This window comes from Falco naumanni, chromosome 9 (genome assembly GCF_017639655.2).
Source record: "Falco naumanni isolate bFalNau1 chromosome 9, bFalNau1.pat, whole genome shotgun sequence".
Taxonomy (NCBI): Eukaryota; Metazoa; Chordata; class Aves; order Falconiformes; family Falconidae; genus Falco; species Falco naumanni.
In genome coordinates, this window is record NC_054062.1 from 37,351,051 (window position 1) to 37,363,954 (window position 12,904).

The 12,904-nt window shown below is 40.0% G+C and overlaps 1 protein-coding gene across 4 annotated transcripts in view; it reads right to left on the minus strand.

The window, feature by feature from the left end:
- Positions 1 to 12,904, minus strand: part of ARID5B (AT-rich interaction domain 5B) — a 121,293-nt gene that overhangs the window by 64,853 nt on the left and 43,536 nt on the right. For all 4 annotated transcript variants that reach the window (XM_040606363.1, XM_040606362.1, XM_040606361.1 and 1 more), the window contains one exon: positions 6,837 to 7,067. In XM_040606363.1, coding sequence (XP_040462297.1) covers positions 6,837 to 7,067 — 231 coding nt within the window. The remainder of the gene's footprint in view (positions 1 to 6,836; positions 7,068 to 12,904) is intronic.

Consider the following 12,904-nt stretch of genomic DNA (forward strand, 5'->3'; position numbering starts at 1 on the left):
TCACTCAACAGCTTGCTGCTAACATTGAGTGAGATTCTGCCCTTGGTTAACTGGTGAAAATCTTGAGTAACAGCCACTGAAGTGGATCGAGTTTTTTTGGATTTACGCCACTAAGTGAGACAGAATGTGACCCCTTATCAGTGCTTTTTTGCTTTGAGTATACAAATATTTTATGCATTTCAATGAGTGACAGAATGCAAAACTTGCAAATATTTATTTTTAGATGTATGGGGAAAAAGCAATTAGAGCTAAAAATGTTAAGAATGAAGAAATCACTTAACAGAAGCAATTATGTTGGGCACATAAACAGCTCTGCCTTCAGACATTTTATTCAAATGCTGCAGAGCACACTAGAAAATATCAATTGTTTAAAAAAGCTGCAAGTATTTTTTCACAACTGAAAAATCAATCATTATAAACAACATCTGGGGATCATTAATATCTTACTCTACAGTTGAATTAACAAAGTAAGAAAGAAGTCTGACCAGAATCCAGAACATTTCCAGATTCACTTTTTCAAGCTGCAAGCTTATGTTTGCAGAGGTGGGGCAGGAGGGAAGAGGAAATGTACATTTATCTATATTGTATATAGCACTATTGTGCAATAATCATTATTTCTCCTCCAGCTATGTTCTGGTTTTGTTTTCAGACAGTTATGATTTGAAATATTTACCTAAGTCACCCTGCCGAGGACCTTGGAAAAGGTTTACGTATTTTTCAGACTGTTGGAGATGCCACCATAAAGCTCCACCTAAGGAGCTCCCAGTATCCATGCTAATAAAAAGCCTCCATACTTTTCATTTTAAATGCTTGAAAATTCTAGTCTTAGCAGACGAGCACTAACAGCAATTCCACTCTAACATCACATCTGTGTTAAAAAAACCAAAAGCCCAAATTATCTATCTGGAAACTTGAGGGTTTTCTGAATTTCACTGATATAAATTACCCTGCAGGTGACCACAATAGTCAATAGCAATAATGCTGATACTTTACGTCAGCTGAAAGACATTAGAAAACCACCCTTTCAGGCCTAAGTACAATTTTTGTTCTAGAGCTGGTTTTAAAAGAAAAGCCAGCTTTGACTCACACAAAGTCACCAACAGGAAAACTGTAATTCATTTAGACTGGAAACATTCTTTCGTCTTTCTTTTTTTTTTTTTTTTTTTAAGTCTCATTCCCTGCCAAAGTTTTGTTATGTTTTTCCCCTAAACAACTGATTTTATCTGTGAGTCACAAAGTTCTGTAAACTGAGATGTATAACGAAAGCAAAGACCAAATTTCAGCTATACCAGGAATAATGGTACCATTCTATACCCTGAAGTCATCCGCTTTCATCATACACATTTTTTCTGGCACATGACCTATCCCTAAAATGTTCCTCCGTCTTCATAGTGCTGTCCTGCCGTGGCTTCCCTGGTCAATGACAAGACGGAAGGTAAGCCTTCTGAAACCACTGGTCCAGAAACCCCAGTCACTGGGAGGAAGAGTAAGTCATCCATCACTCCTAACCACTCCCTGCCAGCCCTGGAAGTGAGAGAATCTGCTTTCTGCATTGTTTTACAGGGAGATCTGAGTTGTTGAAAGTTTTGGATTTTGTTTTGGTTTTAATGGAGATGATTTTGCCCAATGCAAGCAATATATTGTTAAGTTTTTTTGGGGGAAAAGGGAAGAGGAGGAGAATTGGGACTGCAATGCCCTTTACGCATTTTTTTCAGTGAGCAGTTTCCCTCTGCATTGCTCATGGAAGATGTTTCTTTTTTCGGAGAAAAAAAATATATTAATACCACAGCAGGATGTAGTTCTCCACTTTTTGGTATGAAATGTTTTATAAAAAATTGGCCTTTACACGCCACAATAAAACTTTTAACCTTCATTTGGGGGTGAACAAGTGTTTACAGTACCCCAGGGACCAAACAGCTTGTTTAATAGCATATTGGACCCAGCATGCTATAAAAATAATCCAGAATGATTTAAAATTTACCAAATAGATTTTTAAAAATCAAGAAGAAATAAAGTATTTGGGTTTCTCTCACACTCCTGTTTATAGAAAAAGCAACCCCATGCTTGCAAAATTAAAGAGAGCCTTCTGGTTTATCTTTAGCAGGCAGGATTTATGTTTATCTAGCAAAGTGCCATGACAAATACTTCCGTGTGAGATTTTCACCTGGCGAAGCTGATGGAGCTGTAGAAATCCGCCATCACTCAAGCATCTGTCCCTCCTCCTTCTAAGCTGCACGTCTGTTCCCGCTGCCCTGTGAGTCCCCAAGCCTGGAGAAGGTGGAGGCCATGCTGACAGACACATCTGCGTGCTCCCTTGCTGCAGGGGCTCACATGCATTTATTTGGCAATGCAGTTCGCAGCTGGGTGGCAAAAGGATCCACGCTCATCGATACACCCTGGAAGTCACTCCATGCAGTGGGGCAGGCACAAGTCCGGTAGAAGGCCAAGTCACCTTCTTTGGACAAGCAAATGCAGAGGACATGCTTCTCTAACAACAACTGCACACTGATTTCTGCCCAGATACACCTTCTGGACACTGCACAGAAGTGCAGAGAGATCTCTTTGGTCTATAATGAAAACTATTAGGAACCCCATTTTTTCATTCCTTCTCTCTTGCAGCATGTATGACCACACAGAAAAGGCCAGTAAATTATATGCATTTACAAAAGTTACTCAGTAACAGTAACCCAAGAGGCTGATAAATGAAAAAAAATTCTAAAAATGTCTCGAGTTGAAGAGAAATTAATTGTTCAGCTGGCACGTATTATTTTATTTTAAGGGAGCAGGGGAATGAGGAAACAGAGTTTTGTTTTCTTCCACATGCCAGTTAGTAGGAGCAGTTAGATAACGGAAGGCGTAGTGAGCTCTAGCCTGCGCAGAGAACTAAAATGAGGTCATGAAGAGAACGGATCCCATTTGCTCAACCTGCTGTGTCCAACTGGTCCCTCCCTTGGGCAGGCAGACAGCCCATGGGGCTGCAGCAGGGATGCTGCTACCACTGCTGCCCAGGCCCAGCCAGAGGTCTCCCTGTGGCCCTCGCTCAGTGCCACCTGCAAGCCTGTATGTGCCAGGCAGGGCTCAAGCCTTTGTGCTTCAGTTTGACTGCAGACAACTCCACTCCAGCCTCCTATGCAGGTTCTAGATCTCAGATTTCTTGTTCCTAGCCAGCAGCACCAGTATTTCTCTATCCACCTGGACTGTTTTGTGCTGGACAGAACCTCTAATTACTCTTACTTCAGGAGGGGAACAGGTATACAGTCTGACTGTGGTCACATCCATGAACTTCGGCTATCAAGACATCCAAGCATGGCTTGTCTTCTGCTTTCTGAACGGAAGCATCAAAAGCTTGTTTGCATTCTGGAGGGGAACGCTCCAAGGCAGTCAAATTAACTAATCAGTAGTTATATCAACAAGAATGGGAGCAGGAGGCTTCCCACTCACAGCAGTCTTTCCTCTGGAAATGGAGAGCAAGTTCTTCCCTGGCAGGCTGCAAAGAAATAGATGCAAATGTTTGAGCCTTCCAGCTGCCGAGCCAATTCCTCAGCAGTCTGCTTCTCCGGTGACCTCCCCGATGGGATGTTGTGGCACAATGAACCAAGTTAGAGGAGAATCCAAAAAGGACTCTGCAAGAAAATCAGTCCTGAATATTCTGCCCAAACCACCTGGGTACATGCCACACAGCAGTGCACGGGCAGGACAGAGGCAGGCGCAGGTAGCTGCAGTGTTGGCAGCAGGTACTGGCTGTGGTAGCCCACACCGAAGCTGGAGGTGGCGCTTGCCGCAGCCTAACCCTTACAGAAGCTCTGTGAAAATACAGAGGCCATCCACACGAGACTGCCTGAAGCATTTAAACATCTCTTCCAGCCATATCTGCAGGAGCTCAAAGAAAGCACTACATACCTCTTCTACTTAAAATAGTCCCACACCAAAAAACCATTATTTGTTGTCAACAAAAATTAATTTTTCTTCCTCATTTACACTTTATTTATTTTTGTTAAACACTACAGAATGGGGAAAAAAGGGGGGGAGCATGAGAAGGAGGCAGAGTTGAACAAAATGTTTTTGTTATAAATGTATAATAAAAGTAGAGAGAATACTACTTCCTGGAAAAACATTTCTCTCTATGCCTTGCCTAACAAGGACAACAGCTTACATGCTGTGGTGAATGAGGCTCTTTGCAAAGGTGTTTCTGATGTCTCACTTGCGACATGCTATATCTGTTGCACAGCACTCCAGTGTGCAGAGAATGTGTAACACCTTCCCCAATAGCAACGTTTCTGAAGAAGAACCAGCAACCGTATCAGAAGCCAGCACTTCCCACATAGACATTAGTCGACTCCATTTCCCAAATTTAGTACTCGCTTTAGAGTTTGAGGAATTTCAGGTGATGGGCAAATACACATGTTTCTATCTTGTTCCTTCTGCATACTTCTTTCATTTGCAAGGTAAGAAATATTAATTCAAATTAAACGTGTCTGGATCTCCTTATAGACACCTTTTAAGAATTTAGTCACATCTCTGTAATCTGGTTTCCCCCCAGATTTGACTGAGAGATACCAGTGCCTTAAAGTAATCCATTTATCTACTGTACCACCCTGCCTCTGTTTAGCTTTAGCAGTCATCACTTTCCACATGTGACATCCATCTACATGATATCAACGTAAACTGTTTGTATAACGAAGTGTTGTATGTTTTATTGTCCTGCCAGCAAAGAAAAGGATAAAATAGCACTTTGCCTGTTGCCTTCAACAAAGGTAGTATAATTGACACCATACATTTTGCAATACAGAAAGGGAACCATACATTGGCCAGTTTTTAATTCCTAATACAGCAGGGCTTGCAAATTTTACCACCATTATTTTTCTAAGAAATACTTTTAAAAAGTAGTTTGGTTTTTTTTTGGTTTTATAGGTATTTTAAAAAATCTGCTTCTTAAACCAAACTAGATTTTAAATACACACTATTAATTTCTACAGCTAAGATTTCTGTGGCTCTGGTTTGATAATGAGATAATTGCCTCGCAAAGGTCAAGAGAATGGCATAGTTAGCTTTCAGAGACGGAACAAAGCACTTGCTATGGTTCACTAAGCGTAGTTTCTGCATCACTCCACATGTCTTTGATTCATCTATTACTAATATTCCATGATACACTTACATTATGGATCCAACTATTTCAACAAACCTGTAATCAAGGAATGACCCTGAATAAAATACTCCACAGAAAGCAGATGGTACGCTCATCAAACGCCTTCAAGCCTAAAATAACCTTTCCTTTATAAAAAGGATAGTCAATTAAAACTGAACTTCACATTCTGAGCTGGAGCTCAGAGTAAATAAAAATCAACATGATACTATTGAGTTATTGGACCAAACTTCTAGGGTATTTCATTCATTTTTTCACCACCCCCAACCCCCTAAGAGCAACCAACACTTTTATTCATAGCTTATTCAAAGTCTGTAATGTTTTATGTGAGTGTGAGCAGACTTGACAGTTTGGGCCTGATCCTGCAAAAGCCTGACATCACGGAATTAAAACTGTTTACAGCAGCAATGTGCTCCAGTGATGACACCATGTGAAGAAGGATCTCTCTTGCCTGTCGGAAGCTGATAGGTGCAGCAGCAGAGCAGCAGTCCTATACCCTACCTCACAAAATGCCCCAATGCCGCTGGTTGGGTCAGTGTTTCTCTGCCGCAACAAGGCTAGGACTGGGTGCCAAGCTCAAAGCCAGCGTGCTAGAGTTAGGAAAAAGGGGAGATGATTCTCCTATCACAGGCATCATTGAACCTCTTGCAGCTCACTCCCATTATTATATGTTAAATGCATAATCAGAAATTCTCTCTCCAAGAGACCACAAGAGCTTCCTTGCAAAGATGTAAGGATCCACACAAAAAAAGGTGTCATCCACTGCTATGCAAACAGACTTTGCTAGCATTAGCCACAGCGCTCATCCATCTGGTGATATGGGTAATAAAACTTAATTCTCACAGCACAGGTATACTGCTAAAGAAATCACACTGGACTGGAGTTATCCTGGGTGTGTACACCACAGGCATTCTGCCACATACTCAGCAGCACATCCGCTGCCCTTGGGTTGATCTGACACACACAAAAAAAGGTGTGAAATCACCTGGCAGCTATCAGGAGTTGAATCTTGCAGCCCTCTCTCCCAGCTGTAAGGGGCTGAATACTCCTCTGGAGCCGCACAGTATTCTCCACACCATTTGAATTAAGAGGTCACCTCCAAGAAGTGCCTCTACACTTGTAAAATCAAGCTCCTGGCACTGGCAAAGCCCCCACTGAAAAAGCCCACATTCCAGGAAGGCCAGAAATACACCAGCTATAGCTGACATTTGTTCAGGGCCCTGTGAGCATAAACGCAGTTGATGAGCACTCTGCAACAGCAATGAGATGCACAGGGACTCTCTCCTATTTTGCATTTGTTAGCATACTGCACAAACAATGACTTTAAAAAAAACCAACACACTTTGTAAAGCTTCTGGAAAGACATAGGCTATAGGCAAATGGTTAAGGTAGATAAATTTCGAACCCAGACAAGAGATCCTTTCACTCGTACCGAGTAACTGTGCTATACACTCTACCCGTGTAACGTTATCTTTGATTGTGATAAACTCAAGTTGCAACTGAGATCACTAGTGGCTAGAAGCCTTCGGTCTCACAGAGGAAAAAGCACATTTGGTACTTAACATTTCAAACATAAATAGCATTGGTTCACTTCAAAGGAATCACATCTTCCCCTTGAAAATCAGTGGACACTTAAAAAGAAGAAAAATGTCTTCACTTGTGAGAAAAAGAAAATAGCTGGAATGTGACTTACCAAACTCATCACATATACTTTCATTTTCTATTAGAGTAGGATGATCAAATGTGTCCCGACAGTAGAAGATTTGGGGGTTCTTGCTCGTTACTGCAATGCCTCCCAGGGCTAAAACAAACTGGTCTGTTAGTATCGAAGAAGGCTTATCCTGAATGCGCTTTAACATGGAACGGTATCGACAGTACTGTGGATAGCTGAGAATTAGCAGATTTGAATCTTCATCATCCTCACCTAGAAGAAGGAAAGAAAAAAAAATACTTAGTATGTCAGAAAAATACAAAACAAGAGCTGTTACTCAAGGATCTCAGAAAACCCATGGCCCACTGGTTCAGTCTTTTCTCAAGACCTATCTTTTATAGCACAGTGGTTTTCAAAAGAAAGGTTAAAAATAGAAATTTTAAAAAAGTTTATTGAAACAGCTTCTCTTCTGGCTTTCTGTTCAGTTCTCCCATGCTTACCCAAAAGGACTACCTGGATGAGTAAGAAAACAGCTCTCTGCAGAATTTGGCAATAGCGTGAATCAGTGCTCTCCATACTTTGCCAACTTGGCTGCTTTGATAGAAATATTATCTGTCATTTTTATTCAGCTCCATCTACAGCCTTACTGAACTCATGTTTACACCAGCTAACATCTTTTAAAAATAATAATATACAAACCCCAGAGCATACAGCTATTAATTCTCCTTTGAAGTGTCTGATACTGGCAGCTACAGCCCCTGGGCCAGGGAGGTGGGCTGGCCTGACCTGGTCATTGATGATAAGCTATCCCAACAGGTGGAAATAACTTTCCTCACATTAATTGCAAATGCAGCAGGACTCAATAAAACACCTACAGAGCATAACGAGCAAATGAATTTTCAAACAGCTCATACTGTCAAAATGTGGGCTCAAAATATAAAGCTATCTAGAGCTCAGACTTTTCCATTCCCCCAGGTTTTAGCTGATATTAGGCATAAAGGCGGTAGATTTTGAAATATCACAATCAAGTCTCATCATATGATAACCAGCAGGAAACTAACAGCAAAAAAAACCCCCACAACAACCAGAGATGCAAACATAAGAAATTATTCATTTGCAGGTATGCAGCCAGTACATAACAGCACTTCTTTTTATGCTCATTTATCTCCTCAGGTGGGGTAACTGAACATGGCTTTCCACGCATGCCAATGAACACAAAGCAAGAGTATTCACTTTACGTTTTCTGCGGTACTCTGATTACTGAATAACTCAGCTATTTCTTCTGTCAGAGACAAAAGGTCTACTACTTAATCCCATTACCAATACTGAAATCATCTTTCTTACCCTTGAAGTAAAAATCACTCCAGATATTGAAAGAAATGTCAAATCAGTTCTCCCCAACTAAATACGATGGCACAACTCATCTTGATTCGTGTGAGGCAATGGAAATGTTGACACATAAAAGGCTAAATTTTAAGAAGTCTCTGGAAGCAGATATATCACCTAGAATGTCATCACTGCAGATGAATGCAATGCTGCAAAAAAAATCAACATGGCATACGGACTTGGGAAGTACTGTTTTTACAAGCACAGCTCCTGAAAGGCATCACTTTTAAAAACTCAGAACCTTCCCCACTACCCTGACATAGGTGGGGAGATCAAACAACTTGTGTAAAAAAGTAACAGTAATACATTTTGGTGAACAGCACCGACATTACTTTTCTAGGAAAATAAAATTTATGGCCCTAAAAACTCTTTTGGTCAATAAGGATGTGGTCATGCTTTTCTTTGTTTTCAACAAGTAGCCCGTAAGCCTACACAACAGCGCAACTGAGTCAATTGCTCCTGGGAATAAGGCACTCTCTTCTTTATTAGGAAACTCTAAAAATCAGATCAGGAAAACTGTTCTAGGAATTAACGAGCACATGATCCATCTTTTAGCTCCTCTGAGAGTTTCATATACGCCTGCCTGACAGTTATTACTACTTTATACCTTTGTGTAGATAGTGGTGAGCTGAATCTGTTGATCTGACAGCACTTTTCTTATGCCAGGATGTGGTCAGCTTTTTAAACAGGGTGTATAAAAATGTATGTCCCACGTGCCTTTGTAGTAAACCATTGGTTTCTAGACAAATGTGCTGTAAGTCCCTGTGCGGAATTACACAAACTTTCTACCCCTGACAACTGACAACTTAACTCAAACCCCTGGCATAAATTAAATATATTAATACAGGATTGCTTTATACATGCTTGTGCAACCCCAATGAGTACTTTACGATGCATTTGTTTCCCTTCCTTATTCACTCCAGGTTCAACAGATAAATCTAAGAATGAACAAAGGCTGAATAAACTGAAGATTTGTTTAGTCAAAGACAAACAGAGTGTTCCTGGAACAAAGACTTTTTTTTCTCAACCACGCCCACATGAGAAAAGAGAAACCAAAGCAGACCAATCCCTAGTACAACGCCAGCCTAAAGAAGAACTATTTTTTAATTTTAGCGAAATCCAACATGTGCCACTTAATGGTGGGCTTAGTGTGTATTGCTGATTATTTTTCATAGATATGATCAGAAAGAGTTTACTCTTAGGAGGAACAGAGATCAAATTGTGGACCACATCCATTAAACTCCAGAAAGACAATATATTTTCTAAAAACATTTCAGATCTTAGAAAACCAAGATGCCGAATTTCTGAATCTCATTTTAGCTTCAGCAGAGAGAACATGGTAAAAGATAATACCTACAGTACACCGCTTGTAAGGCTCAACTGAAATCACTCTAATCCCATGCTTATATCATAATTGTGTCTTTTAATAACCCCATCCAATGTCAGTTTTTCACTTATTTATATATTTCAGGGCTGAAAACAGAGAAACTGTAATTAGGAGGCAAGGTTCCACCCCTGCCTTCCAAGCGCTGCCTATATATGCATAGATGTAATCCAACAGTTCCCTTTGTGAGGGGTAAAGAGAGCTGGGATTTGGCACAGCCTGGCATTTATGTTGGATTACATGTTCTTCGAGTTGTCTTTGTAAGTAAGAGATGCATGAAATGCCAAACAATGAATCTATGCAAGAACTGACTTTTCGAATCAGCACAACCATTTTTAATATGTAACGCAAGACAATTAAAAGCCCCAAAAGAAAAAAAAATAAAGCCTGCTAAAGCATGAATTCCTAACAAATCCATCTAGAGCCAGAACTATTTAGAGAACGAGCACAGAAATACAAAACTGTAACTCTCTTTTTGTTTGCTTGTTTCGGAAACATCAGCCTATAATGTTATTGCTAACCGCCATAATCTACTCTCAACATCAGTAAGCTTTTTTTTTCTTTAAAAAGACCTTCACACCAGGATTTTATAGAGCTTGATGGAAAAACTATGCATGTTCCTTCCTGTACCTAATTACCTCAACTGCAAAAGCTGCCAAGTATTTTGCCCTTTAGTTCTTTTAATCGTATTAGTGCAAATGCATTTGGATGCCAACAGAAACAAACATTTAAAGATTTTTGCTTAAAAGATTCCAAATATGTACGAGGCTAGTGCTAGGAAAGCACAATCCACTTCTTCCCAGAAAACACAGAGTTATTTCTGTGGAAGAAACATGAATTTGTGCCTCTTGTAAGACTAAATGTCTAGTTTTGACCCAATTTTAAGTAAAATAATGTCAATATGAACTGCTCTCACAATGATTTATGCTACCTTCTGTTACTTTATTACATTAGACATTCCTTTCTCTAAGCTTTATACTTTTCGCCGTGCTCCTAGCAACCACATAAAGGCTGAGCACCAACTTTACATGCCTGGCACCCTTCCAGGCTCAACTGTTATTGATAATTATATTGAAGTTTCAATTTAATTGCTACTCTGTTGTGACACAGAATATTTTTTGTAATTAGGCATTTCCCATTTTCTGTCCATTCATTTTTTGTATTACTGAAAACAATTTTTTTCCCCAGAAAAAATAAGCAGAACAATGATACAGATAAGGGTACGTACATCTGTTACTATCATTACCAACATGGTAATGTGAAGGAAAGAAAAAAAAAATTAAAGGAAAAAAATTGTGAATATAATTTCTCGGAAGGTAATTTTCTTTTCAGTTTAAGTGCTCTTATTCTTCTTACAGTTACTCAATGATTTCCTGTTCTAATTACAAGACATTGTACAGAAAGTAATTTTTAAAAAGGAAATGTACTAGAGCAGGAGGCTAAATAGCGTCACTTGCTTGGTATGGTCTGAAATTCCAAACTTTTACATCTCTTTTATCAACTCTCTGCTCTACCTTTGTGCAATATATTCTACCACAAATCTACCATCTCTTCTGAGGCAGTTAACTCAAATATATACATCAAAGAGGAGAACACACTTGCAGTTAAACTGCAGGCAAAAGAAAAAAAAAAATTTTCCTCCTCACTGTAGCTGGTAAATTGGAGGCAAGCCAAGCCTAAGAGTGGAAAATATTAAAAAGTTAAAAAAAAAAAAAAAAAAAAAAAGGAAAGAAGAAAGCTTGATTAAAAAGCGAGAGAAGAGATATTCAGTTCTAAGTCTAAATGAATAAGCCACAAACTATTTCATAAAAACATACTGTGACGTAAATTACACATCAGTATTGCCCTGTTGTGGTTATTTTGAGAAATGGCTTGTACTGTAAGTCAGCTGGTAAAACCCCACCCTTAATGATTTTGTAATTCTCCATACAGCAATCAACTGGAGCAGTCATGAAATTGCCAAGAAGGAAAACAGACAGAGCTGTAGAGAGTTTGTAATAAAAAGATAATGTACTTTTAACATAACAGAAGTAGAAGATTGGTTTTATTAACTAAAAAAACTACTTAAAAGGTCCCAGGCTTGCCATTTGTTTTGATAAATGTTGACACAGATCTTCATAAGATAAGCAATGGAACTATCAGGGGAACCAGATAAAATGGGACAATGCTTTGGTGTGTGGGTAGCAAATTGAGCAAGGGAGTTATTTGGAATATAGAGCAAAAATGAAGGAAGTTGCAGGGTTCTGTCCGTCAGTCTCCTCCCTGCCCTCACCACCCTGCCTTCCTTCATTACTCTCAATTACTAAGGGGGTGTCCCAGACTATGCACATATTATAACCAGCTTATCATTGCTTGTATGCATGGCTTTGACCATATCAATATGCCGCAGATGCAGAGGTAATGGAGGACACATCTGGATGTCTGGAAGGACTGGGATTGGCAAGGGTTAGCTGTGCTGACTGAATGCAGCTGTGACTCCCAAGGTGGGATGTCTCTTGACAGCTGCAGAGCAGTGTTGAGGTGGAACTGCCCTCCCAAGACCCTCAGCAACCCACTGGAACACACATGATGGGACTCGTTTCATACTATACTGCATTTTCAGTTTACAACAGTTGTGTGGATCCCTCTGCAGTTAGAGATATCTCCTTCCAACCTGCTGTTTTGTAAGACATGGATCAACTCACTCTCTGGAGGTACTACTCTCCCATCAATGACAACTAGCTTAGTTTAAAGGCTTAACTTGCAGATCAAATTAAGCGAGTGAAATTAATTCCACCTAAGTGACAAAGCAGTCTGCCCTATGCCAAATCAATGGTCCAAACGCAAGCTAAAAAAAATTCCCTCCCAGTTGACACACTTGCCATCAAGATCAAAAAGGTTGATCTCACCTGTGGCAATGGATTTTGGCTCTTCCAGCTCTTAAGATAGGGAACAGTTCTCTTTCCTTTGTTCTACTCCTTTGGCAAGGACTTTCTGCAGTATGGACATGAGAACACTGGTGTAGACAAGACAAAGACGTGTGTAGCTGACCCTTCAAAACCAAGGAGTGCAGGTCAGACAGACTCTGCACATCTCAAAACTGCCTCTTTTAATAACAACCCAAAGCGAGATATCACTGCTTTCCAGCAGGCAGAAACAAAGCTATTACATAATTACCTAAAATCCCAGAAGCTCTCAAAAAGTCTAAAAGCAACAGAAACAGCAGAACAATGGAAGAGTAACCAGGAGGAAGAAGAAATTGGGTCTTTATTACCCAAACACCTTTAAGAGGAATCATGTAATGAGAACACCTTCCCTTACCACTATCCAGTCATTATCTGCCAGCCACCCCCAAATCATC